Source organism: Amphimedon queenslandica, unplaced genomic scaffold (assembly GCF_000090795.2).
Source record: "Amphimedon queenslandica unplaced genomic scaffold, v1.1 AMPQUscaffold_13452, whole genome shotgun sequence".
NCBI lineage: Eukaryota > Metazoa > Porifera > Demospongiae > Haplosclerida > Niphatidae > Amphimedon > Amphimedon queenslandica.
The window spans coordinates 168,957-195,670 of record NW_003546312.1 but is presented as its reverse complement, the minus strand read 5'-3'; the positions used below and the strand labels follow the sequence as shown (position 1 = coordinate 195,670).

At 36.4% G+C, this 26,714-nt stretch overlaps 10 protein-coding genes across 12 annotated transcripts; 7 read left to right on the top strand and 3 right to left on the bottom strand.

Annotated features, from left to right (window-relative positions):
* Positions 1 to 5: 5 nt before the first annotated feature.
* On the top strand, positions 6 to 2,841 carry LOC105312367 (uncharacterized). Its single transcript, XM_011404955.2, has 8 exons — positions 6 to 343; positions 504 to 681; positions 884 to 1,005; positions 1,379 to 1,442; positions 1,633 to 1,845; positions 2,061 to 2,119; positions 2,175 to 2,232; positions 2,318 to 2,841. The coding sequence occupies exons 1-8, from the start codon at positions 37 to 39 to the stop codon at positions 2,760 to 2,762; spliced, it is 1,446 nt and encodes a 481-aa protein (XP_011403257.1). The 5' UTR covers positions 6 to 36; the 3' UTR covers positions 2,763 to 2,841.
* A 36-nt stretch (positions 2,842 to 2,877) lies between these two features.
* Positions 2,878 to 6,163, bottom strand: LOC100633466 (translation initiation factor IF-2, mitochondrial-like). Its single transcript, XM_003385720.3, has 13 exons — positions 6,125 to 6,163; positions 5,994 to 6,071; positions 5,866 to 5,923; positions 5,753 to 5,809; positions 5,634 to 5,709; positions 5,457 to 5,590; positions 5,147 to 5,323; positions 5,036 to 5,085; positions 4,551 to 4,765; positions 4,229 to 4,421; positions 3,584 to 3,977; positions 3,387 to 3,502; positions 2,878 to 3,298 (listed from the first exon to the last, which is right to left on the bottom strand). Exons 1-13 carry the CDS (start codon positions 6,128 to 6,130, stop codon positions 2,942 to 2,944), a joined length of 1,911 nt encoding a protein of 636 aa, XP_003385768.2. The 5' UTR covers positions 6,131 to 6,163; the 3' UTR covers positions 2,878 to 2,941.
* On the top strand, positions 6,164 to 8,810 carry LOC100633338 (2-oxoisovalerate dehydrogenase subunit alpha, mitochondrial-like). Its single transcript, XM_003385719.3, has 7 exons — positions 6,164 to 6,276; positions 6,331 to 6,516; positions 6,800 to 6,886; positions 7,507 to 7,777; positions 7,888 to 8,236; positions 8,328 to 8,505; positions 8,549 to 8,810. Exons 1-7 carry the CDS (start codon positions 6,175 to 6,177, stop codon positions 8,714 to 8,716), a joined length of 1,341 nt encoding a protein of 446 aa, XP_003385767.2. The 5' UTR covers positions 6,164 to 6,174; the 3' UTR covers positions 8,717 to 8,810.
* A 29-nt stretch (positions 8,811 to 8,839) lies between these two features.
* Positions 8,840 to 10,404, top strand: LOC100633209 (protein YIF1B-B-like). Of its 2 annotated transcripts, none has more exons than XM_019995196.1 (9): positions 8,840 to 8,874; positions 8,921 to 9,005; positions 9,061 to 9,193; positions 9,245 to 9,343; positions 9,398 to 9,476; positions 9,569 to 9,626; positions 9,699 to 9,854; positions 9,910 to 10,003; positions 10,094 to 10,404. In XM_019995196.1, exons 1-9 carry the CDS (start codon positions 8,856 to 8,858, stop codon positions 10,268 to 10,270), a joined length of 900 nt encoding a protein of 299 aa, XP_019850755.1. In that variant the 5' UTR covers positions 8,840 to 8,855; the 3' UTR covers positions 10,271 to 10,404. The 2 variants fall into 2 exon arrangements, with proteins under 2 accessions (XP_019850755.1, XP_003385766.1); XM_003385718.3 differs by having other exon boundaries at positions 9,058 to 9,193.
* A 47-nt stretch (positions 10,405 to 10,451) lies between these two features.
* Positions 10,452 to 11,635, top strand: LOC109581246 (uncharacterized). The gene is made up of 6 exons (XM_019995195.1): positions 10,452 to 10,485; positions 10,533 to 10,634; positions 10,702 to 10,839; positions 11,005 to 11,043; positions 11,090 to 11,147; positions 11,300 to 11,635. Exons 1-6 carry the CDS (start codon positions 10,471 to 10,473, stop codon positions 11,521 to 11,523), a joined length of 576 nt encoding a protein of 191 aa, XP_019850754.1. The 5' UTR covers positions 10,452 to 10,470; the 3' UTR covers positions 11,524 to 11,635.
* A 41-nt stretch (positions 11,636 to 11,676) lies between these two features.
* LOC100633082 (V-type proton ATPase subunit D-like) lies at positions 11,677 to 14,294 on the top strand. The gene is made up of 9 exons (XM_003385717.3): positions 11,677 to 11,773; positions 11,835 to 11,952; positions 12,698 to 12,777; positions 12,826 to 12,938; positions 13,270 to 13,373; positions 13,415 to 13,481; positions 13,555 to 13,633; positions 13,979 to 14,067; positions 14,121 to 14,294. The coding sequence occupies exons 1-9, from the start codon at positions 11,727 to 11,729 to the stop codon at positions 14,171 to 14,173; spliced, it is 750 nt and encodes a 249-aa protein (XP_003385765.1). The 5' UTR covers positions 11,677 to 11,726; the 3' UTR covers positions 14,174 to 14,294.
* Positions 14,295 to 14,304: 10 nt separating this feature from the next.
* Positions 14,305 to 17,649, bottom strand: LOC100632955 (spastin-like). 2 transcript variants are annotated; one of them, XM_011404945.2, is made up of 17 exons: positions 17,530 to 17,649; positions 17,333 to 17,419; positions 17,161 to 17,244; positions 16,828 to 17,051; positions 16,448 to 16,626; positions 16,373 to 16,401; positions 16,255 to 16,319; positions 16,130 to 16,204; positions 16,005 to 16,076; positions 15,878 to 15,953; positions 15,739 to 15,830; positions 15,578 to 15,657; positions 15,476 to 15,518; positions 15,351 to 15,430; positions 14,946 to 15,016; positions 14,854 to 14,894; positions 14,305 to 14,565 (listed from the first exon to the last, which is right to left on the bottom strand). In XM_011404945.2, exons 1-17 carry the CDS (start codon positions 17,633 to 17,635, stop codon positions 14,446 to 14,448), a joined length of 1,524 nt encoding a protein of 507 aa, XP_011403247.2. In that variant the 5' UTR covers positions 17,636 to 17,649; the 3' UTR covers positions 14,305 to 14,445. The 2 variants fall into 2 exon arrangements, with proteins under 2 accessions (XP_011403247.2, XP_019850753.1); XM_019995194.1 differs by having other exon boundaries at positions 17,333 to 17,416.
* A 22-nt stretch (positions 17,650 to 17,671) lies between these two features.
* Positions 17,672 to 19,261, top strand: LOC105312361 (mitochondrial import inner membrane translocase subunit Tim9-like). Its single transcript, XM_011404944.2, has 3 exons — positions 17,672 to 17,770; positions 17,813 to 17,908; positions 19,076 to 19,261. The coding sequence occupies exons 1-3, from the start codon at positions 17,696 to 17,698 to the stop codon at positions 19,175 to 19,177; spliced, it is 273 nt and encodes a 90-aa protein (XP_011403246.2). The 5' UTR covers positions 17,672 to 17,695; the 3' UTR covers positions 19,178 to 19,261.
* Positions 19,262 to 19,677: 416 nt separating this feature from the next.
* LOC109581245 (protein unc-93 homolog A-like) lies at positions 19,678 to 21,488 on the top strand. The gene is made up of 3 exons (XM_019995193.1): positions 19,678 to 20,631; positions 20,715 to 20,979; positions 21,061 to 21,488. Exons 1-3 carry the CDS (start codon positions 19,816 to 19,818, stop codon positions 21,294 to 21,296), a joined length of 1,317 nt encoding a protein of 438 aa, XP_019850752.1. The 5' UTR covers positions 19,678 to 19,815; the 3' UTR covers positions 21,297 to 21,488.
* LOC100632071 (uncharacterized) lies at positions 21,473 to 24,617 on the bottom strand. The gene is made up of 4 exons (XM_003385709.3): positions 24,310 to 24,617; positions 23,754 to 23,969; positions 23,204 to 23,410; positions 21,473 to 21,751 (listed from the first exon to the last, which is right to left on the bottom strand). Exons 1-4 carry the CDS (start codon positions 24,571 to 24,573, stop codon positions 21,563 to 21,565), a joined length of 876 nt encoding a protein of 291 aa, XP_003385757.1. The 5' UTR covers positions 24,574 to 24,617; the 3' UTR covers positions 21,473 to 21,562.
* Positions 24,618 to 26,714: the final 2,097 nt, after the last annotated feature.

Genomic DNA, 26,714 nt, shown 5'->3' with positions numbered 1-26,714 from the left:
GCGTGACAAATTAATATTAAACCACGCCTGTTTAAAATGGTGGACGTTTTGAGTGAAAGTACTTCTTTCTCCTCTCGTGATGGTCGGCGGATAGTACCATGCAGTGTTATGATGGTTAACTTTAGGAGATTAAGAACTACTGAAGAAGATGGAGCAGTCAAAGGAAAAAAGGAAACTCGTTTTCTTCGTGTTTCTTTACCTCAAGTGTTCAACCCAGGGGATCTTTTTCATTCTATGGTTGCCCTATACTCAGCCGCATTGCCTGATATGGAGCTGGAGGCTATTTACGATACAATAAACAATAAGCCCTCCAGGACTGTGTTTGTTATGGCAAAGAAAGAAGGTGTGAAAAATAGTAGTGATTTTATAACTATGCGTCAATATTAATGAATGAACAGTGCAAATGTGGCAAAGCAATGTTGTAAATGAATATCTTGATTGTGTGTATTATACATGTAAAACTCAACCTTTTGCTCATTGTATATTTTCTGTTTTATTTACAGCTGTCCTCACTTATCGCAAGGAGCATGGCCCACCTAAACCAATCAAAGACACTAAAGTGATAGAGAACAATGAAAAGAAGGAAAAGAGCTCAGACAAAGAGAATACTGGAACTTCTAAAGTATCTACACTGGATGGAGAAGAAGAGGAGGATCCTTACTGCAGCCTCTTTAGTGATGAGTAAGAATCATTCTCTTACACACTCCCTTGCTTTATCTTTGCAATTGAATTGGGTATGTACGTAAGTACTAGGGAGCTAGGTTGTCATTTTTAAAAGGATATTTAATCAGCTTGGTCTCCTCTGGTGCATATACATGTATGTCATTTCTAGAGTTACAGTCCTTTCCTTTCTTTATGTGTTCTCTCTCTCTCTCTTTTGTAGGGAAGAGGAAGAGTATGAGGAGGAAGTGGGTGATGGCGAGGAAGAGAAAGGGGAAGATTTCGAATTGGAGAGGGAGAAGTTTCTATCCAGAGTTAAAGAGAGACAGTCAATGGATCCTTTTGGTATGATAATAGCTTCTGAACACAATTGTTTTTTTTGGAATTTTCTAAAGTTGCTTTAAAAGGCCCTGTACTATAGTGCAGGGCCAAATTGTGTCCAAAATGACTAGGAGAGAATTTTCCATTTTTATAATTTTTTTTGATACAAATACATGTTCTTATGTTGTGTAGAAAGTTTGAACTGATTCCGATCAAAATGGATTTTACAATTTAAAGTTGCTCCAAAATTCATGTACTGTACTATTATAGTGTCAGCTCATGGAGCATGTTGTATCACTTACTTATGCTTTTGTGGTAAACCAGGCCTGCATGTCAAGCAATGTAATCATAATTATAGTGGTAATTTTAGTTAATGTTCTTTTCTTATATACAATAGATCTGGCATCAGTTGGTATGGAGGATCAAATCACTGGATGTGCTACTTTTATGAAATTATCAAGGTAAAAATAACGAGACTTTAAAACAAAGATATGTACATGTAGATGCACATGTACATAGAAACCTAAACAAATGCACCTATACTAGCCTCACTGTGCTTATGTGTGGGTGAGGAGATGCTTCAATAAAAAGAACAAACAAAATAATGAACTCAGTAATGAACTTGAATTAATTTGACATTATTTCTTATAGTAAACCAGGAGACTCCTCAGTTCAGATACTATTGCTTGCTGTGAGGCATCGTTGGAGAGGGTGTGGTATTGGGGAGTACCTCCTCCGTCTCTGTAAAGACCCATCAATAGTGGGACAGTATGACCTGATACTCACTTATGCTGATCATAAAGCTGAAGGTTTCTTCTCTCAATTCGGATTCACGGCTGACCCTATCATTACTGCTAGACACAAGTAGGTCTCATTCAATCATTAGCTGAGTATAGTTTGTGTTATATACACGTGTATAGTGTTGGTGGGTGTATAGATAGAGGCCTTACCCTAAAGCAACTCACACGTGTATGTATCATTTGTTCCTAGACTTGGATTTTTTTCAATTATTGCATTTACTTAGAGACACTTTTGGTTGTAGCATGAAACTGATCTTTATACTTATATTAATTATGTAGGAGTTTATCAGATTATTGGGAGAACAGTACACTAATGGCTTATGTCCCTCCATATTCAGGTATGCGTTATCCTATTGATGATTGATGTCCATCTCTTCTCTCTCTTTTCTGTAGCTGCTGTCTCTGGATCACTGAAATCACTTGAAGCAATGGAAGGACAAATTAAAACATGGTCTGTGATAATGATTATGATATGACGATAATAATAATAATAACAATAATGATGATGATGATGATGATGATAATATTTCCCCTAGGCGTGTAATGTCAATGGCAAGCCACTATGAGCAGGTCTGTATAATGGAGAGGCTGAGGCAGGAGGTGTTCCTCCTTTATGGGAGGATAGCCTCACAAGAGGAAGTCATTCAAACACTTCACACTGAACTGAGGGAGTCAGTCATGAACCGTCAAGCACTGGAGAAAGAGTTTGAGCTCTACCGTACGAAAATGAAAGAGAAGATGTTATTGTTAATGGAGGGTAGGGCAAAGACCTGGCTTGAACAGTTAGAAACAAGAAATGAGAAGGAGAGAGCAGCACCGTTGATTAAAGTTACAGCTACTTTTAATGAAGGTCTAATGCCTAGTAGCACCAGTGATGGACTTAGTAGTAGTAGAACAATGGTACCTGATGAATCCAGTAATAGTGGTGATACTACAGTGGCAGAGGATGACAATGAAGATATCAGGAAAGGAACTGAATAGAATTTTAATAATGTTTCTATGCTCATTATTGCATGTACGGCAACCCGACTCATTTAATTATAATAAACACTTTGTGATATGAAGAGTGAAGCTGATCACGTGCAAAGCAAAGTTATGGCAATCTAACGTTTCATATAGAATGGAAATTTTTAAATATTTTTATGATGCGTGTAAAGTGCTCAGAATCCTAAATCCCATTCTAAAGTTTGTGGGACTTGTTTTCTTTTGAGACAGACCACAGTGTCCCCTTCCTCCCAGCCTGGATCAATCTCAAAACAGAGTCCACACTCGGTTTCCTTTGCTGCTTTCTGAATGTCATCTTTATTTCTCTTCATGCTAATCAGTTTCCCTTCATGTATTACTTCATTTCCTCTCATCAACTGGTAAATCCCGTCTTTGACCAGTTGTCCTTTCTTCACACGACAGCCTCCTATTGCTGCAGCTTTGGATCCACCCAGTTGGAACACTTTGAGTACCACTGCTTCTCCTATCACCTCAGTCTCTGTCACTGTGGGGAGTTGGTCCTGTAACCAATCCTGTTATGATAAGAGAAAATGCGCCAATAAAATAATAATGTAAAATATTGTGTAGCTTCAATGACATTTATAGCCTATGCACTAATACCTTTAATTGTTCCATTAGTTTATAGATGACGTTATGGGAGATAATGGTTACTCCCTTTACAGCTGCCATCTGACTCACTGCTTTACTAACTGATACATTATAAGCTAATATTACACCTATAAAGATAGATATTATGATTATGAAAGCATTATGCTATGCATGAATTTACTATGTACATGTATGTATGTGTGCATTACCTTTGAATGTTTCAGCAACTTCAATATCATCTTCAATAACATTACCGACTCCTGTTTGAATGATTTCTACTTTCATTTGAGTCGGTTGATTTGATACTAGTATCTCTTCCACTGCCTCCAGTGATCCAGCCACATCACTCTTAATAATAACTGACGCTTGTGATGTCTCACTCCCCTTTCTCTTTCTTTCTGCTCTTTCCCTCCTTTCCTCCTGTATCACTCTCGTTATCCTTCTAACTCTTTGTCCTCGTGACTCTCTCTCCTCCCTCTTCACGTTTTTCCTCTCTTCTTTCTGTTTCAAGCTGATCTTCTCTCTCTCTTTCTCTTCCATGTCTCTCCTCCACAATTCGCTGAAAAGATTAAGTACTTTTTGAGCCTCAGCTCTGCTCTTTACCTAAAATAAATACCATATAACGCTTTAATTTGGCAGAGTTTATTTTGGTGATTGGCGGTTTGCAAGCAGAATCGCCAATATTAAAACCGCCAATCATTAATGTGCATGCTCAGTAATGCACGTGTACACAAAAATTGCCAAATTAAAAACCACCAATTACAATTTTACAGCAAAATCTCCAAAATAAAGCGCTATACGATAATCAATGCAGTTATACATATACTATTTTAAAGTGGGACTCTTTAAAGTACCTGAAAACACTCCTGCCCGATTTGTGGTAGGTCCTTCCAGCCAGCAGCAAGTACTGGAGTGGAGGGAGGTGCTTCATCAATTAGAGTTCCTCTTTCATTGTACATTGAACGCACTTGAGCCCAAACGTCTCCACAGACTAAGACACAACCTTTCTTAAGAGTACCCCTCTGAACCAGAACTGTTGCTACTGGTCTACATCAAACAATAAGGAGCAGCAAAACAAAATAATAATTTTTAAAAGTAAAATAAAATTTAAGTAGGATAAATTGAGATAATTTGATGATTAGAGAGTGACAGAATAATAATAAATGCTATTCATACCCTAGTCCTTTAGCTGTCTTTGTTTCTATTATAACTCCATCAGCTAGTGTATTTGGGTCAGATTTTAGATTCATCATATCAGATTGTATTAGTATAGCTTCCTCAAGTGTCTCCATTCCTTTACCAGTGAGAGCTGATATCTCTACGCACTGGGCCTCGCCTCCAAACTCTTCCAATTGCACACTATAATCCAACAACTCCTGCTTAATCCTTGCCTGTCAAATGATAAATTTGTAATATTTAGAAAACTTCTATATGCAACTTCTTTGCATAGAAGCATGCAACTCCTTTCTTCATGTACATGTACACTACAATGTGATACAACAGAAAAGTCTTAAGTACATGCATTAATGCAAGAGATATGTAGTACTCTATTCTTGCATTACTTTACAGGAATATAACATACTGCTGTGTACATTTCACACAAACTCTCTCCACATCTTTCTTCTTTTTTCTCTCTATTTTTATTTTGCCTTCTTCCTTACCGAATTCTCCCCATGTTTGTCACACTTATTGATGGCAACGACTATTGGAACTAAAAAAGATGAAAATCATTTCAAATCTTCCCTCCCTTGACAACGTTTCACTCCCAATACCTTTAGCTTCTTGTGCCATTTCAATACACTCCAGCGTCTGTGGCATTATCCCATCGTTGGCTGCTATCACTAGTACAATGATATCAGTTACATTCACTCCTCGAGATCTCATTGCTGAGAAAGCAGCATGACCAGGAGTATCAAGAAAAGTAATGGTCCTACCAGATGCCATTGGAACTACGTGTATAAGTAGAAAATTATCTCCAAAAATTATAATTAAAGTAGCATTCAATATACGTATTACATGTACATGGAAAAAAAGAATGATTGTTATGCCCCTATTTTTATTGAAATTAAAATTATTATTTACCAGAGAAGGCTCCAATATGTTGAGTAATGCCTCCAGGTTCACCGGCTGCCACTGAAGTGTTTCTTAATCGATCCAGTAGTGTGGTCTTTCCATGATCAACGTGACCCATCACTGTAACAATCGGTGGGCGTGGTCTATCAATACTCAATAATATTGAGGCATATAATTCTCGTTTACTTTAATTGGGGAGTCTTCTTCTGTATTTTTCTCACTATTTCAACAGCGACCCTCTCTGCTTCCTTAATCGACATAACTAATAAAAATTAGCTCTAGTGAAATTTCTAATTAATGCTCACGGTTTGTTGATTGGTAGTCATTTCCATATGCTCTTTTTAGAGTCTTTAGAGCGTAATCTACACATAACAGCATTAGTCATGATAATAATAATATACACTATCATAAAATGAACCTTTATCTATATGAAAACATGTCGCTATTTCTTGTATTTTCATTGATTTTGTACTTGGCTGTGTTAGAAAACAATAAAATGACAATGGTAATTATAATTAGTTTGCAGTTTCACACTAAATAACTTACTTCAGTCGATAAATTGTTGCAACAAAAAATTGCAGTGGATTTGTGTATCCTCAGGCAAGGCCTTAATAGCTTGTTTACCTACAATTATAAGAATAATAATAATAATAATAATAATAATAATATCATCTCACCAGCATTGTGTCTAATTAAAAATTAAGAAAGGCGTGGCTCAAAATAATTAATGAAAATGGCGAATTGGATGCTGAGATCTAAGAAGCTCTTCACAATCCTAAGCAGCATATCAGGAAGAAGAGCCCTCAATAGAAATGCCATATATAGAAAGGTATTAGCTCAGTAATTTTTACTCATAGTAACACGTGGGACTCTATTCCTGCAGGAGACAAGAGGCATACATTGTTCCTCTTTTTCATTGTCTGATGGGGTTGAATACAGTCCTCGTGGCCCGCCCTATACTGTTGATCTATCCGTTGCTAGTACTCCTGCTTCAACCGATCAGTTGAGACCTATTTATCGTATCATGAACAGTGATGGAGTCGTCATTGATCAGTCACAAGACCCTAACGTACATAAATTATTGTTTACATGTACTGAAATATTTACTGATGCTGTTTTGTCTGCCATGTATAACTACATTGATTGTTATGAATGGATTGCCTCAAAAGATAGCTTTGTACAATGGGTACTGTTTACCATAGGTGGGCAGTATTTTTCAAGGGATAATAAAATTAATTTGCTAATTGCTCAGAGTAATATTATCCGTGATTACTCCATCTTATGGGGCAATTGTAGAAGTTTTCTTACTACCTCTACTCCTCTAGTTATTTATGCTTTCTTAATTCCTTTAGTTGGATCCTGACAGTCTTTTAAAGATGTATAAACAAATGCGCACACTTCAGATAATGGACCAATACTTGTACAGGGCACAAAGAATGGTATGTTGTAAACTTGTAATGCAAGAATCAGCATCATATAAAAAATATTGGTCATAATACCGTAGGGCGCCTTTTTTTAGGGCTGTAAATTTTGCAGATTTCACTATTTTTTGAAGATTTGCAAAAATTACTTCCATGAAAATCAAATTGTTATGGTAAAAGATGGCAGACGGCATTAATTCGTGAAAATTAAATTCACAAAATAGATTTTAGGCCAATTTGCAAAATTTATAGCCTTCGAAAAAAGGCACCCTATGGTAATAACCTTGCCTGATCATATTATTATTAATACATTAGACTATATGATCATAGAATTACATCATGTATAAATCTTCACCCTATACTGTACAAGATGATTTATTGGCAAGGAATTAATGTTGACAATTAGCAGTTTTATGAAGAAATCGCCAATATAAAGTCAGCCATTTTGTTTCAATTTGAGCATGCTTAATGGCATATGGCACAAAATTGCCAATATAAAATTCACAAATTAACTTTCCACAGGCAAATTCGCCAAATATTACTCTCACCAATAAATCATCTTGTATGGTATATACATACTGTATGCATAGTACATGAATAGACATGTGGGTATCTTAAGATTTATTGATTCCTTACAGGGTCTGATATCATTCTATATGATGAACTACGGTGAAGAGGGAACCCACTTTGGATCAGCAGCTGCTCTTGACCTAGATGATGTTATTTACATGCAGTATCGTGAAGCCGGAGTGATGATGTGGAGAGGATTCAGTATGGATGACATGATGAACCAGTGCTTCACTAATAAGTTTGACAAGGGAAAAGGAAGACAGATGCCTGTTCATTATGGAGACAAGTCCATCAATTGTCATTTTATCTCCTCTCCATTGGCAACACAGATACCACAAGGTTAATATAAGGAGAGCATAGAAATGCTTTTGTGAGGGTACACTTATGAAATTAATGAAAAAAGAGAAATTAGAACTCATTCTCTTTTAAAATTATTTTTCTTCCTAAAGCTCCTGGTTATGCCTATGGTATGAAGCTCTCTGGTTCCAAGAGCTGTGTTGCAGTGTATTTTGGTGATGGGGCAGCTCAGGAAGGAGACTGCCATGCTGCCATGAATTTTGCTGCTACACTGGGCTGTCCTGTCATCTTCATATGCAGGAACAACGGCTATGCAATATCTACTCCAGTCGAGGACCAATATGCTGGCGATGGTATAGTGTGTCGTGGTGTTGGGTATGGCATGGAAGCTATGAGAGTTGATGGGAACGATGTACTGGCTATGTATAATGCAACAAGACATGCTAAGAGAGTCTGTGTGGAAGAAGGAAGGCCTGTCCTTATTGAGGCAATGACTTATAGGTAACTGAAATGACCGAGAGAGGGATACATTATGCATTTGTACATGTTCTTATGTTGTGTAGCAAGCTCTTACCTCTCTTCTCTCTTTCAGGCTGGGTAGTCATTCAACTAGTGATGATCAGTCCTTATATCAGAACATGGAGGATGTTGAATTATGGAAAACTTCTCTTTATCCAGCCATAAGATTCAAATCATACTTAGTGAATCGTGGGCTCTGGGACGAAGACAAAGAGGAGGAACTAGGCAAGAAGACAGATACCGACATAAAAGTACTTCACTGAAATATTTTTTAAATTTATTTTTGTTTTATAGGCATCTTTTCAAAAAGCCAGAGAAATCAAGAAGCCGCCATTGAAGGATATGTTTACTGATGTTTATGACCAGCTACCCGTCCGTCTTCAAAGACAGCAACAGGAAATGTGGGATCACCTTAAGCAATATCGACAGCACTATCCTATTGATAAATATGAGAATAGCTAATCAGAAGTCTAGGATCTTTTGTATGTAGTTAATTTTCATTTTTAATAAGAACAGTTTCCTTGATTAGAATTAAGTTATTTAATAGTTATTAATAATAATTATTAAAATCATTAAACTATTTATAAAAGTTTATCAGAAAATGGCGTCCTATTCACAAGGTTAGGTTATTGTCTTAGCAATATCATTCATATTTCTCCAATGAAGGTCCTTATGGAAGCGGTGGCAATCAATATGGTATCTCTAGTCCTTTGGAGGGACAGGCTCAACCGCAACCTCCTTATTCTGAAAGGTGACAATGAAATCCATTTAAAAATTATTATTAATGTATCATGTTTTAACAGTAGTGCTGGTGTTCCCTCATTCCCTGCGACGTTTGGCACGGCTCAGAGTCTTCTCTCTAATCCGATGGTAGCTGGAGCAGCTGTTCAATATGGACAAGGCCTTGTTAACATGGGACAGTCTTATATTGATCAAACTGTAAGTGGAGAACAATCAGTCTTTTGTTAATCCACTCCTCCCTTTTTATAGGTTAGTAGGTTTGCCCCTGGTCTTAAGCGATATTTTGCAGTTGACACAAGCTATGTACTGAAGAAATTACAGATCATCCTTTTCCCTTATACTCACAGAGTAAGTGAATGAAATTGTTTTCCGTTAAACCAACTCCTCCACCCACTCAATCAGGACTGGTCTCCCCAGTATTCAGACTCACGCCCGCTTGAACCAAGACTGGACATTAATGCACCAGATCTATACATACCAGGTACATTTATATTTGGGACAGATTGTATTATACCTGTATTAAATTATTATTATTATTTAATTAATGTTCTTTTATTTTTACCTTATTTCTAGCAATGTCTTTAATGACTTACCTTCTTCTCTCCGGTTATGTGATGGGTACTCAACAAAGGTGAGATCATAATCACAGCATATATGCCATCATTCTCTCTCCCCCCCCCCCCTCTCTCTTTCTCCCTCTCAGATTCACTCCTGAAGACTTAGGCATTAATGCTAGTTCACTGTTAGCTTGGTTGACATTTGAAATCATTATTGTTTGGGTTGCCCTGTTCCTCTTTAAAATAACGTCTCATCTCTCACTATCAGACACAATTGCTTATTGTAGCTACAAATACGTCAGGTAACCCATTAAAATTTGCTGAGTTTAAAACAAAGTGCATCTAATCTCTTTATAGTATGATTGTGTGTATTGTGGCCAGTTTATTGGGAGGGACTACTGCTTATTACATTGCACTGGCTTGGACAACTGCAGCCATTGCTTTCTTTGAAGTTAGTGGAGAGGTTATTTGTTCACTGCTAAACAATGCTATTGATTAGTCTGTCATTATTATTATTACATGTATCATGTTCTGTCTGCAGGTCAGGAGTTTAAGATTACGTCTTCATTCAGATGTAGTTGATGGCGCTAACAGAATGAGGAATTATGTCCTATTATTAATAGCATTAGTGCAACCGCTAATGGTCTTATGGTTGACATGGTCTCTTGTCTCTTACCAGCCACCCCCATCACCCTTTCATTGGCCAGACAATTTGTAACACTAAAAGTCATGTGACTCTCATGTGATAGTCATATTGCTATTATTATTGATTTATTGTTAAATGAGAAACGAATCAATTTCTTTAGAATTTTACTGTATAAGATAATACAATTCATTAATTTTAAAATTTAAGTTTACAATTTTAAATTTAAAATAAAGGGCGTGGATTGGCCACACCCATTCCCACCCCTCCTAAAAATGTCTTTACCTACAGTAAGTGATTCTCTTCCTTGTCTCGTTGCATTTCTCCTTTATGATAGAAAGAAGGCTACCTATTGAAGTATAAGAACAAGCTCTCAGGATGGGACAACCGTTACTTCAAGCTGGAAAAGATGTACTTTCACTATTACGAAACCAAAGACGTTAGTTAGTGTAAAATCAATCACTTCTCTAGTCAGTTCTCTATCTTATTTTGATTCATTTCTGTAGTCTCCTTCTCCTCGTAAGACCGTCCTAAGAACTGACATTATCTCTGTCACTGAGACCAACTCTTTCTCTGATAGAAGCAACTGCTTAGAGGTCGGACTGAAGGGATTTGATAGATGGTACATTCAGTGTAAATCAGAGGTAAACCAAACTCCTTCTCTTGTCACTTTATGTCAAAAGTGCATTCCTTGTGCATAATGAGTAACTAATACACTTATTTTTGATCGAGTCTAGTGCTATAGTGAGTGCATGAAACATGAATCCATACTATGTTATGATGGCTAAACTTTCTCTTTTCTCTTCCAGTTTGAGCTGAAGCAATGGGCGAGTGCATTGCTATCTCATGTAAGTGAAAGTATCTTGTTGATCACGTGATAATCATGTGCTTTAGGTACCTGAAGGGGACAAACGAAGAAGATGGCTCGATGAAAAGCTTGCTGGTGCTAAAGGTAGTACATATGTTGACTAATAAATTGACATTGCATAAAAATGGGCTATAGTCCATGCTTCCTTTCAATTAAAAATACCCATTCATAATTTTGTGTTTTCTGCATGTATTTATAATGATGGTCTATTTGTCTTCTTGTCTTTGATTACACAGAGCCCACTGTACCTGTGCCTACCATGCCTCAGTATATGACGGCCCCGCCTCAACCTCAAGATGAACCACCTTCTTATAGAACTGCTTACTATCAGGCACCTCCTCCTGTAGCCCCAGGATACGAGCATCTTTACTATCAGGGAGGAGGTGGGCAGCCAGGACCTGGCCAACAGCAAGCCCAGGGAGGTGCTTACGGAACCGATCCTTATCAACATTTAAGATGATGTATAGTACTAACCTATAGAAGAATTATTATTGTCACTATGTATTGTTATTATTATTATCACATTTTATGTCTGCCTTTCGATTTTGTCAATGATTGTCTGAAGTTGCAAATTATTGTATGGCTACGTGGGTGGGCTCATTTATTAATTAGCAGCCACCACGCCCATTTACACTGTTGATCAAGAAAGTTGAAGAACCGATCATGTCGGGTGGTAACAAAGACAGACTCCACGTATTCCCTTCCAGAATGTAAGAGCCCCTCTTTGTCCATTATCTTTACTTAGTATTAATACTTTCTGTTATACGCCAGGGCCCTCACACAGATGAAGGGTAGACTTAAAGGAGCTCAGAAAGGGCACAGTCTCCTCAAGAAGAAAGCTGATGCCCTCACCCTCAGATTCCGTCAAATTTTGACAAAAATCATAGAAGTGAGTTTGTTGTAGATGATTTTTGTGTATCGTGAGAAAGAGAGAGATGGTAGGCTAAATAAAAGGAGTATTAAAGCTAAAGTGCTCAAGAATGTGATTTATTTCATAAATAATACGATTTCTTTTATTCTTTTGTTTTAAACTAGTTGGCACATTGTAGCATCACAAAGTATATTAATGACAAAATATTAAGCCTGTAATCCATAGAATTGCTACTTGCCCTAAGGTCTGATTCATTTGTGTTTAACGAAATGTGGTCAGAATCCTGTATTAGAGTAGGATGTATTTTGCCAAAAGCTACTGGGAAATGCATGTACATGTACTTAATTTGTGGAGAATTTTGAGCTGATTCCGACCAAAGTTGGATTTTTACGAATTTTTAAAGTTACTCCGAAATCGAGCCAAAGTCCCCATACTAATAGCAAGAGGTTTGGCCAAATTTTTTCAAAAATGAAAAAATAGAGCTCTTCATTGTAATAATTTTATCTGATGCACATACATGTTATTGTGTAAAAAGTTTGAACCAATCCTGGTCAAGTTTGGATTTATATGAATTTTTAAAGTTGCTCCAAAATTGGGCCAAAGTCCCTGTACAGAGATTTTCATGAAATTTTGTCAAAAATGACAAAAAGAGAACTCCCCATTTTTATATTTTTGATATGTAATACAAACATTTATGTTGTGTTAGAAATTTGAACTGATTCCGATCAAGTTTGGATTTTTATATATTGTGTTTTTGTTTTAGACTAAGACTTTAATGGGTGATGCAATGAGGGAGGCACAGTTTTCACTAGCAGCTGCTAACTATTCTGCCGGTGACTTCAGGTATACTATTTAATGCTTACCTCACTATAAATTACATACTTTATTTAGTCAGATGATATTGCAGAATGTTGATAAAGCTCAAGTTAAACTATTGGCCAAGAAAGATAATGTAGCAGGAGTTACACTGCCTATCTTTGAACCAGCAGTAGCAGGAACAAGCAGTAAATTACCGTGTAGCGGGAAATTTTTGAGGATAACAAATTTCGCGAATTTCGCAGATTTTTTCATGATTCGCGAAATTAAATTCCTTGAAAATCAATTTAATACGGTACAAGATGGCAGATTAGTGGAAATTCGCGAAAATTAATTCTGCAAACTTCCGGATATGGGTCATTTGCGAAATTTATTATCCTTGAAAAAACCCGCTATACGGTACTCTACACCTTTGCTTGTGTCTCATTTCTCTGTTTCTATATTTTACATCTCCACCTCTTTCTCATTTGTTTCTTCTCTCTTCCCTGCCTCTGTCATCCTTTCCTTTTTATTCTTAAGGTTTTTCACTGACTGGTCTTGCACGAGGTGGTCAGCAAGTGACCAAATGTAAGGAGATGTTTGGTAAAGCTGTTGAGCTTTTGATTCAGCTTGCCTCTCTTCAGGTAAGAACTGATCGGGGAGGTTTTTATTCTTCATTCTTTAGACGTCATTTGTGACACTTGATGAAGTTATTAAGATTACCAATAGGAGGGTCAATGCTATTGAACATGGTCAGTGCTTCTAGTAATAGATAATTAGAATTTTGAATAAGCTTGACACACTTGATATTTTGTACTATTTTAGTTATTATTCCTCGAATTCAAAACACAATGAAATATATTACAACTGAACTGGATGAGATGGAAAGAGAAGAGTTCTACAGGTAGGGACTAGAGAGAGAGAGCGGGTTAAGGGGTAGTCTGGTTGAGGGAAAGTCCCCTTATTACATTAATATACATGTATACCGTATAGTGGGAAAAGTTGGCGGAGTCTTATTTTGGTGATTGGCAGTTTGCAAGCAGAATCTCCAATATTAAAACCGTCAATCATTAATGTGCATGCTCAGTAATGCAAGTGTACACAAAAATCGCCAAATTAAAAACCGCCAATTAATTTTTACAGCAAAATCGCCAAAATCAACTTTCCCCGCTATACAGTAGCTCCCTTTGGCTTGTTTAACTTTTCAAATTGCTGTTATGATGCTCTACTACATTATACCCTGTGATAGGCTAAAGAAGATCCAACAGAAGAAGAAACTTCAAAAGGAGAAAGCTGAGTTGGAGAAAAAGAAAAAAGGGCTGCTTTTATCTGGAGAAGGTAAGTGACACAGCCAATTTAGACTAATGTAATGACTATCATCATATTTATAGAAGCAAGAACAATATTTGAAACTGGTGAAGATGAAGACTTGTTATTTAAATAAGCTAGTGCCATTAGTTTGTATCATTACCTTTAGAGACCAGCGTAACTAATTAAATTTTGTGTCTATTAAAATTATATAATTATTATTATTATGCAATTGTTAATTTGTTATAATAGAGGAATTGCAGCTAATTTTTGAGTGGATCGTTATTATAAGGAATTTTATAATACTTATCACGATTAACATAATTGATAATAATTATTATTGATAATGAATCATTGTGCATACAGTTATGTCGTAAAAGATTAATTTTTAAAAATGCATATAATTCCCTATGTTTTCGTTCCATAATTGCTGTTCCATTCTTCAAGGGACTGTATTGCATGAGGCGTAACACTAGAACGAATTTGATTCAGTGATTCTCTGAAATCCTCATATTTGATTGGTCGAACCTACATGTATACACAATACAGTAGATATATTATTCATAGTGTCAATACAAGGTAAAAAGGATTATACATATAGATGGTGCTAAAAAATTTTGGATAATTAATTTTTTCCTGTTTACACCATTTTCACACCTTGTTCACACCTTCCTCATCTTGTTCACACTTCAAGGGAGGAAGAGTAAATTGATGAAACATGGCATATTTTAATTGCAAATTTAATAATTAATAATCCTTGCCAATCGGTATGATATTTAATATTTTTTATGACATTAATGTAACTGTGCTCTCTACCTGATCAGGTTTGATGCTTCTAACTGATTCTATATTAAGATCTATAATGAAAAATACAGAATAAAGTTAAATAATTATTTTAATGTCTTCACGTCTAATTGGGCCCAATGCAGCATCACGGGCCAGTGCTGTGAGATCACTAAACGAATAATTTTCAGTTTCCCTACAACAAATAATAATGTTAAGGCCTTTTCACACTGACACAGTTTTCAAAGTGATACAGCTGAAATAATGCCCATTGATCATGTTCACACTAGCAGCTGAATTATGTACCATTTGTGTTCTTGTTGTCATTGGTTTACATTGATAGAAGTGCATCACTTCACATCAATCCACCTCTGGAGGTGAAGTGAGAGTGATGGGCATTGATGTCCATCGATTAAAAACCACTCTAGTGTGAACACGATTAATGTGCATCAATGCACATTACTTTGGCCAGTGTTAAAAGGCCTTTAGTGTAATAAGTGCATAGTCACATGGTTATTCTATACACATACTTTGCAATGGAGTCCAGCTCATGTGATGCTAAATTGCACTTGTGAGATGATAATAATTTGACAAGTAAATTAAAACGAGCCTATGGCAGGATGAATAGTAGCACATCATTTATTAAAGGACAGACCTCCTCGTTTGGTAAGGGTATGTAGATCCTTTTTGAGAATCGTCTTAAAAAGAAAAAGTGAGAAAAAGGAAAGTTGTAATAGGAACAAGGCCCTTTTCTTACCTTAAAGCAGCATCATCTATTTCATCTGGTCGGTTTGTAGCACCCATGACCAGCAACCGATCACATTCAGAAGTACCAACCTACAGAAAGAGGTAAAATATTGTGATTCAACTCCACAGCTCTATTGGTAGCTAATTAATACAAAATCATCAATAGCATACTCCATCAAACTGAAGGAGGAACTCGTTTTTAAGCCTTCGCATTGAGTCATGCTCGCCCTCTCCTCTCTTACCCAGCAGCGAATCAACTTCATCTAAAATAACAAACAATATCAAGCTTATTATGAAAACTCAAGCTAACCGATGAATATTATTGATGGCTGAAGCTTTCTTGCTACGGCAAACATTGCTTTGACGAGTTTCTCTCCTTCACCTATCTGTTGAGGAATTAATTATCATGTAATGTGTACATGTACATGTATACGCACATATTTTGAGGTAAGTGACGAGGCACTTATGCTGAAAAATGTCGACTTTGATTCATGAGCAACAGCCTTGGCCTTTTATAAAATTAAATGATTTTATGTATCATTACAAACTTAATTCTTTATACCAGCATTGTTTTTCCATTTCCAGGAGGGCCAAATAATAAAAGACCTTTTGAAGGAGTTCTTAGGCCAACAAATAGCTTTAAAAAGAAAGGAATTGAAACAGAAATTAAAATATTATAAAATTTACTTGGGGATTAAGGGCAGGGAGGACTACTATTTCTTGCAATGACTTCTTGGCACCTGTCAAACCAACTGCCCACATAATAATAACAATAATTCATAATTATTTTATATATTGCAATTACCAATATCATCCCAGGTAACATTAGTATCTCTACATATAAAACAATCACACCTAATCTAATTGCTATCTATTTTACTTGTCTTCAATCTCATTTAATATGAGATCCACTAGAGCTGGCTCAACACCTTTCACTTCTATCTTCTTTGCTTTGCTGGGGCCTGCTCCTGTTATTCTTCCTCCCCCTCCTGCTCGACCTCCTCTTGTACTGTGGGTAGGTTTCTTAGTCTCAGGTTTATTGTAAGGAGTAGGATTGACCTGCACGTTGTGAACAACAAGCATCACAGCAACTCTTAGCCTATGTACTGTAGCATGAACATACACTCTCCCTCCCTCCCTTTCTCCCTCCCTCCCTTTCTCCCTCCCTCCCTTTCTCCCTCCTCCCACCTCTCTCCCTCTCTTTCTCTCTCTCTTCCTCCTCTCCCTCCATCCCTCTCTCTCTCCCTCCCTCTCTCTTACTCTTGCTCTAGCTGAAGGAGCTGGTTGTTGTCTAAAATTTCGAAGTGAAGGGGTTGGGTCTAATGATGGATTATTCTTTGATGATGACACTTTCAAGTTAGATCTCCCTCCATCATGTTGAGTTCTGGATACTTCATGTTTATTAACTGCTGCAGGTTCATCTCCATGTCTTCTGTCACCTTCTAAAGAAGTATTTGACGAGCCTTTTAAATCTTTTCCTCCTACTAAAAAACAAGATCGTGGTGTGAACAGGTGTAAAATCATGATTCCTGCATGTGCACTCAAATGATTAAAATTAAATAGAAACTACTATCATAGCTAAATTGAACTTACACAAATCCTCAACTCTTCCTTTTGCCATTTCAAGATTCTGAAGCATTCTCTGACGGAGTTTCTCAGCTTTAGTAAAGTGAATATCTATCAAAAGTATCACATTCAAAGGTGTTAATTGAAATTTTTAACAATTATAAACAATGAACAAATCTCAGAAATAGTGTTTCATTACCTGATGGCTCTACAGTCACGCAAACCCCTTTCTCCAACTCCGCTGCTCCCTGGGAGTATAGATCAATAGCTAATTCTTTGCTTCCTACTAGTAAATGGCAAATTTTAATAGGCTACTGTCTAGATCAACAGTTAGCATGATCTACTAGCTAGCACATAAACTCATTCCATAGGCTGCCTCTTGGCCTCAATACTAACCTTGCCCCAACTCATCCAAATCCAATGCTTCACTAATGACAGCATATGCCTTATCATGGAAAGATTTCATCAAATGGTAGCCGGATTCTCCAGGACACTCCGCCATGATTGTACTCAATATTCATTGGTTGGACTGCTGACACACGGTCACACACCTATCTGACCCATGCACCACCCACGTGTAAGAATCAAGATGGAGGGCCTCACTCCTGAGCAGAAAAGCCAACTGGAGATCTCACAAGTATAATTGTATACTCAGACTTATTGTAACGTGTTTCTTTAGTTTAAGCAGTTTCTCTCTACGTATAACCAAGTGACTGAAAGTTGTTTTGGTGATTGTATACATGACTTTACTACAAGAAAGATCACGAAAGATGAAGTATGTTTGAAGTATTAATTATGGGCTTGTGACTATGAAGTTTGGTTATAATTATTATTCCGACAAGTACTTGGTTTTTAATTTACACTTGAACTTGCACCTTAAAGTGGATGGCAATTAAAATGTTTAGTAATTTCGGGTCACAAAGAAGATGGCACTGGTAAAGGTGTGGCACACTCACATATATAATTATTTTTATTTAGAGTATACCATATACCGTATTTTCTTCGAATAGACCCCGCACGTTGATTATTACCCGCCCTCGAATAGTCCCCGCACCTGTAAACTTTTGAGTGAAATAGTAGCCGCCCTCTAATTGTACCCGCATACTTTAATTTTAATACATTTTGGGCGTGGCATTATTAATAGCGCTGAGTGTGCCAGCACATGCAGCATAATATGATGCCAGTATCTATGCACTGAGCTTAATTAAATTAACTTGAGTAAATAGTTGATCCCTTGGTTGGTTGATCTAGTTGTCGAAAGCACTGTAAATAATCAAGAAGATGAATGTCACTTACTACCAGAGTACTACTGCTATTGCTGGGCATTCTGTCGTGAGTTAAAAAGCTTCCAGTAGCTAGAGCTGCTCTCTAAACATCTCTAGGTAGTAAAGAAAGACTTCTACTGACAGAAGATTAAGGCCTTACAGATTAACTGATAAAATTATTAGCCTCAGTTGAAATTATTAGTACCCGCCCTCAAATAGTACCGCCCTCGAATAATAGCCTCATATTATCTTTCCTGAAATTAATAGTAGCCGCGGGGTCTATTCGAGGAAATACAGTAAGTGGTTTTTTTGAGGGATGCAAATTTTGTAGATTCCGCAAAAATCAATTTAATACAGTACCCACATGACATGTGGTAGAATCCACAAAATTAAAATTTACAAATTGGAATTTGAATTTAGTAGATTTTGTGAAATATAATTCCCTCAAAAAACCACTTATACAGTTGGTTTTAGAGTTGGGGTTCAGTAGGGTTTAGTGTTTCAAAGTGAGCGACAATTTTTGCATAATTTTCACCTTGTTAAGTGGATACAGAAAATATTTATAGTTTAAATAAGTAAATTACTGTGTGGTGGCCCTTGTACCTTAATTGTTATATCACCTCTACTCATTGTTTGGTTGCTATTTTCCTCTTATATTTGTCTTATATATTTTTTAGAGTGAGTGCTGTTCTCACTGTTTGGATAAATATATAAAGTTCACTCAGCGTGTCTCACAAAGACTGCAAGAACACTATCAACAAACAGCAGCAACACAATAATAGTATTTATATAATAAACTAGATCTAAATACTTGTTTCCAGTTTATCTAATGAATCACGTGTACAAACCATCACTGCACCATACTGAGATATTACTAGTATAGACCAGTTGGCGCTAAGTATATTCATAGAATTTTGAGTATATTCATCGTGATACCGTAAATAAAGTAAAATTTTCCTGCCGCCATTTTGGAGTCTTAGTCACTAAGAGTAGAATGGGAGAAAGTAATTATCTTTGCTTCTATATCTTCTAGTGGTACTTATTAAAGTCCATGAGCCAACTCTAGACACTGGATGATGGTCAGTAAGCAGTAGCAATATTGCTGTAACGAATAAATACAGCAGTTTTTGGAGAAAAAGCTCTTTTCACGATCGCTCCATAGACAACCATTGGAAGTAGGACTCCAAAATGGCGGAAAGAAAATTTTACTTTATTTACGGCATCACAATAAATATACTTAAAATTCTATGAATATACTTAGCACCAACTGGTCTATAATTATGATTGTTGCTGTGGATTATTAGTCTGGCTGGACCAGACCTGGACCAGCCAGACTAGTAGATTACCGGTATGTCGCCCAGACTAATTATTTTGGGGGGTAGGTTAATTAGCTCTTTGTTTCTTCCCCGTGTTAAGGATGATTCTGCCTGCTTATAGAAATATTATAGGACAGTTTCTAGGAGTCGTTTGCTGTTTGTCTCCATTCCTAGGGATACTCTACATGCAGAGCAGCATCAATGCAACTGAAGGACTTGGACTTCTCACAAACGCCACTAGCTTCTCAACTCTTATCATCTCCATATTCCTCGCTCCATTCATAGTCAGCGTGGCAGGGACCAAGCCCTCTCTCTTTCTCTCATCTATCATTTTCACCATTTATACACTCTCCAATTTCTATCCACACTGGTTCACGTTGCTGCCTGCAGCAGCTTTGACAGGCCTCGCTCTTGGTTTACTGTGGGTCGCGATGTACTCACACGCAACTGCCACTGCATTAAAATTTCATGATGCCCTCAAGGAGACGAAAGAAAACTGTACGGTCCTTCTTGCTAGCACCACAGGCGTATCTGTTCAAGTGTCAGGCATGGTGGGTGCCTCAGTCTCTTCAATAGTACTACTTAACCTAAAGACAACAGTAAATTATAATGATAGTTTTATAGAAAATGATACAAGTAGTTGTGGTGTATACGAAGAGGGGCATGAAGTCTCGGATGTCTTGTATTATCCACTAATTGGGATTTACGCACTATTAAATATTATTTCGCTTTTCATTATTTTAGTATTTGTGGACAATTTCAAATCCGAGTCGGAATTTGTCACAATAAAAACGCAATTATATGCTTCTCTGAAATCACTCATTTCTTGCTTATTTAATGTCACCGTGATACTTCTCTTCCCAATGTTCACTCTTCATGGGCTATTACTAGGATACATCACTGGCGATTTTTCAAAAGTAATACAGTAAATTAATTAAAATAATAAAAGCTACATATGCATTATTAATTATTAAAATTAAGCTTATTTCTTTATGATTAGGTTTTTATTTCAGATTGTATAGGAGTGAAGTGGCTTGGTTTTGCCCATGCCGCCTATGGTCTAACAGGTGGCATAGTCACATTCATGACAGGAAAAGCACTCAAGTGTATATCACAACCGCTAGTTGTATTCCTAGCCTTGCTGTTATCAACTGGTATGTGTATGTGCCTCCTTTATTTGGAGAGGACACCTCAAATACTTGTCATCTTTTTATTAACAATTGGATGGGCCGTTGGAGAGAGCATGATTATGACATTGGCACCAGGTATGAAACTCATTACAAGCAAGATGTTTTTTGTTCTGTAACTATAAATGATGATCTTCTGATTCTCCTACACTCAAATAGGGATCGGAGGTATTCTGTTACCAGAAAAGAAAGAACAGCTGTTTGCTTTCTATAGACTTGGAATGGCAATAGGTCTTGTCACTAGTTACACAACAGCTATTCTTATGGAGACATGCCAACAGATATGGCTTGTCATTGGAATAATACTACTCACTGGAATCTGTTACATAGTATTGCAGATAAGTGAAAGACTCAAGAAAAATAAGACAAGTGACAATAATCCTACTGTAGTTTAATCAATCTATTAATAATAGAATTATCTTTATTACTTATTTATGTGATTAATATTATTATGCCTGTATTTTTAGCTCACTTATTTTCTGTTCATATACACTATATACACTGTTTTATGTACTTGTATGCATTCTCAGTATTACTTGATTTTTGAGACATTAAAATGTCCCAATAATAATTAATTTAAGTATCAAATTCTAATAACCAATAGAACAGTAAGCATCATGCATATAATACTGTGATTATAGGTTCTTGTCTATTGATAGTCTCATTGGATTCTTCTCATCCATACTGTTGCATGAGCCACTGTCCACTGATGCTTGCGACATGTCTCACGTATCAAAAACGGCATATTATCTTCTTCTAATAAAATGAAATCAGGAGAAAGGATGTCCTTTAGAGCATCAAAGCCTCTCTTCCTTTCGCCATTTTGCATGAAACCAGCAATCCAGTAACTCTGCACAATGAAAAATAAATATCATATCTTTACAGTACGTGTTAAGGTGATTTAATAGTGTTATTTAAAAGTCAGAGTTTCCCACAGGATTTTGGTCAAATTATTGGTGGATATTTTGAATTTTAAGTTGCTCCAAATGGCAAGAGTACATGGTCATTAGGCCATTGGCCAATTTTCATCAAAAATCACTATAAGAGAATTCTCCATTTATAATATTTTTTTCTGAAGCATATTTATGTCCTTATATTGCGTAGAAAGTTTGAGCTTAATCCAATCGAAATTGGATTTTTAATGAATTTTTAAAAGTTGCTCAAAAATCAAGTCAAAGTCCCTGTAACAGGGTATTTGGCCAAATTTTGCCAAAACAACTAGGAGAGAAATTTCTTTTTCTATAATAATTTCTGACAGATTTACATGACTTTATGTTGTGCAGAATGTTTGAGCTCATTACAATCAAAAACGAATTTTTTAATAAATTTTTAAAGTTTCTCAAAAATTGGGCCAAAGTCCCTGTACTTTGTAAGGGTAAAGGGTATTTGGCCAAATTTCGCCAAAAATGACTAGAAAAGAAATATCTATTTTCATAATTTCTTCCAATATATATATATATATATACATGTCTTTATGTCGCGTAGAAAGTTTGAGCTTATGCCAATCAAATCTGGATTTTTATGAATTTTTAAAGTTGCTCAAAAATTGGGCCAAAGTCCCAATAGAGGAACTTTGGTCGAATTTTGCCAAAAAAACGAGGAGAAAATTCTCAAATTTTATACATTTTCCTGATACAAATACATGTCTTTATGTTGTGTAGAAAGTTTGAGCTCATTCTGATGAAAATCCAAATGCTACGTACATGTAGTAGTGTAGTGCTTTTGTCACATCATGAAGCATGCTGTTTAGCAGTGGCGTAGCTACACCAGGGCCTGGGCCCAGGGGTATCAGACCCCAGGTCAAATATATTTAGGCAGTTGAAATATCAATAGTCAATTGTTTACCACTGATTATTGAGCACTGCTCTACAAGAATATGACTTCTTTCCTTGATTTTGATTGCTTGGCAATAGTATTTTGTGACATCTATCACAAAAACCAGTAATCTCATTCAAATTCTAAAGCCCAACATCCACTAAGCAACTTTGTTGAAATCAACAGAAATTTTGTTGCCAAAAGTAGAACACTGTTCTACTTTTGGCAACAAAGTTGACATACATCAAAGTAACCACAAAGTTGCTTTCAACAAAGTTGCCATAGTGGATGTTGGGCTTAAGTAGCAATTTTTCAGCGGTTTAATTGACCATGCCCATCATGAATATCATTAAAAGCATAAAAACTTTTCGACATGCTTCGCACAACAATTATTTTTTTTCTGGCCTGGGCATCAGAAACTCCACTGCTGTTTAGCTCACTTAACATGCTTTGTGGGAAACCCTGTTTTAACTTGGAAAGAACTTACCTTAGGAGTGTATTGCTCCAGCCATGTGTATGGACTTGTTATTACTAAAATGCCAGCTGGTACCACAAGGTCTTTGAGTTTGTTAAGGAAGTCCAACGGTCTTGGGAGTCTACAGATAAGATTGGCAGCAAGTACGAGACCAAACTGTCCCAGATCATCAGGTAAAGAACATGCATCACCAACATTGAACCTGACCCTGTTCCTTTCCTATAGGGATTGAATGTACATATCATTAAGGAATGGGATGGTACATATTATTAAGGATGGGATGGTACACATTATTGTACACATTATTAAGGATGGCTACTAATGCTGACCAGCTATAAAATAGCATGTGGTACTCAACTAAGTAAAAATAATTTACAAAATAATAGCCATAAATTAAGGGTGTGGTTTGGGTGAGCTCCAACAATCATGTCATACTATTGTACTCCTACAATGATATGATAACTACAATGATATGATAACTACAATGATATGATAACTACAATGATATAAGTTCTTCTAACTAAACGTAGATATAGCCTAAGTGTCCTAAGTATAAACTCACTATGTTAGAGGAGACTCTGGCTTCCATGTCAGAGGTTAAGTCTCCTTCAACTGTCATATGGTAAGGAGCTGATCCGTCTCTAACCATATCTCTAGCCTTATCAATGAAAGCTTGTGAAAAGTCAATACCGATCACTTCGTCAAAATCAGTCGCTAGCTCAAACGTTGAACGACCAACGGCACAACCCACGTCAAGAGCACGTGATATAACTGCAGTCTAAAGTGAAAAATTACCCGTTAATTAATCACAATAATAAGTATGAGCTGTAACAAAGTGAATTTGCATATAGACATGAAAATGATGCACATTAGAGTCAACAGAAATAATTATTGCGATAAAGAATTTTCTGATTTATGATTAAAACTGATTGCCCTTACAGTGATATCATTGGCATATATAGTTGGCTTAGTGACGACAGATTTTATACTGGCTAATACCCAATGTAACATCCAATATTCCCAACTATGCCCAACTGAACAAAATATAAATGCCCCTTATCACACTACTTCCACTATCATGTGTTAATATTTTAACCACACCCATCACCAATACTTACACTCTTGTGTCTCTTACACAGTTGAGCACAACGAAGTGGAAAGTCTACAGCCTCCTTTGGACCGAAAGTGTACGTAAAATATTCTGAAGGTGCGGCATAGTGAAGAGCCATGTACTCGTCTACAAGTTTGCACGTCTCGTAAGGATTTTCATTGCCACGACAGCCTATTCTCAGTTTCCACAAACGCCACAAGACTGCCCCGCTTCCAATAACCCCAGCTAGGGCTCCGCAGACAATTGCAGCAGAACGAAGGTCAGCCTTCATCACTTTTTCTTTATATCTACACGTGTCTTTTATTGTTGTGGGCACAAAATGGGCGTGTTTATAAGGGCATAGATCAAAAGGTCATAGTAGAGTAAATGAAACTACTTTACATAATGCCATTTATGTGCAAAACATTATTAATTAATTTTAATGTTAAACAATAGCAGCACAATTATTTTGAGTTACTCTTATTGACGTAGTTGTTTTATGGTCATCTTGAGAGTAATTGGAACACTTGATGATACTCCAGCATGCTTTTCTTAGGGGAACATTGAAATATAAAATAATTATTGGATATGCAAGGTTGCTTAGGTCCCAACTCAGCCCAAAAACAAGAGGAACAATATCTTCTGGTACATTATTGATTTGCGTAGTAAGTGGTACCCAATTTACAATATTCTGTCCAATTATGAAGACTATATCAGCCACTGTCATCACTATTGGTAGCAGGAACATTCTCCTCTTGAGGGAGTTATTGGGCTGAATAACTGAAGACTTGAAAATGTAGTATGAAAGTACTGTAAAGACAATTACAAGTATGCAAGGAACTATCATAAATGCAAAATCTTGAATCTTGAATGATGAAAAAAACTTCTGACTCAATGCTAAACAGATTGGGAGTAAACGCTCCTATTAGGTGATCACAAACATATAAGTGTAATTGAAACACAGTCCTTCACAGCATGTAACAAAATCATTGAAAGGAACAAGAAATACAGTGGGAAAATTACCAAGTATTGGGATGATCCATATGCCTATGAGAACTGCTACTACACGACAGAATGTAAGAATGGATGATGAGTACTTGAGTATTAGGCAGTAATTGCTGTGATATTAAAAGGATAGAGAGCGAAATGGAATATATGAGCTAGTATCCATTTATAGTAAGTCAAATCACAATCACAGTTGATGATAGAGAGAGTAAACGCTGGCAGAGATAGAGTGCTATAGGATAATATTGAAATGAGGCCAATGATGGACATGTGAACAGAAAGTAAATTGGAAGGTGTGCGACATTTCTTTGTCTTAGCAAATGTTACCAGAATGAGCCCATTCAGAACTAGAGACGGTATGATTATTCCAATATTATATTGGTAGAGCAAGGCCAACAATGAGAGTAGCAGTAGCTGATCTGTCATCACTTTGACTGTCCATTGTATACAGTAGAAGCATATAGTCTAGCTCTGAATTTGACTTCTCAGTATAAAAAACAACCAAATAGTTGTAATTTCTTATTTTAGTGAAATGCTGTACAATTACCTGTTAATTACAACAAGATGCTATTGCTTCAAAGAATGCACACAGTATTAACATACGGTACTTGCCACTTACTGAAAAAAAACTATATTGTGCTAATGGCACTAAGAAAGCCAAAATACCTATCACTATTAATTGCATCATTTTCGTCAGTTTAGTAACTGAAACAACAAATCAGATTATAATGCTATAGCTTTACGAATGAGGTTGATACCATTATTACAGCAACCGGTATTGACTATATAAATCTCATAAACAATCACACACAAACTTATTGTTTTTGCCACGATGCGTTAGCAATATCCTGACAAACAAGTTTAAACCCAAAACTGGCCACAGATCTATCTAATGTTGTTATCATCACACTTTCAATCGTATATACAATAAACATGAAAGCTTATTTTACAACTATATAATTATCAAAATTCTAATTGTTTTTGCCAAGATTACGACTTCATTATTTTCAATAAAAACAAGAACGGCTTGACTGTCACACTTTAATAAGAGTAACTCTATAATCAGTAGTATAGTATAACATTATTTATAACGTGTGTAGATAGTAAACTTCCTGCATTAGTTGATTTAGTTGTATATAAGTGAGGCAGATTCACAGATTGGGAGCATACGGTGTAGTTGCATTTTCAATCATGAATCTTGGTCAAGTGGTAATCTTAGTTCTTTTTGCAGGCCTAACTCAAGCAGCATTTGCTCCTTTGGAACAAAATCAAGAAAAGGAGCCAATACAAAATGAGTTAAATGAAGAGGACGTTGAGCTTTCACTCATTAACGATGTTAATGACATGGAAGCATCAAGGCTAGATGATGCTGGCACTGTCTCAACTGATGCTCCAGAAACAGACGATATAGAAAAAATCAAAACAAGT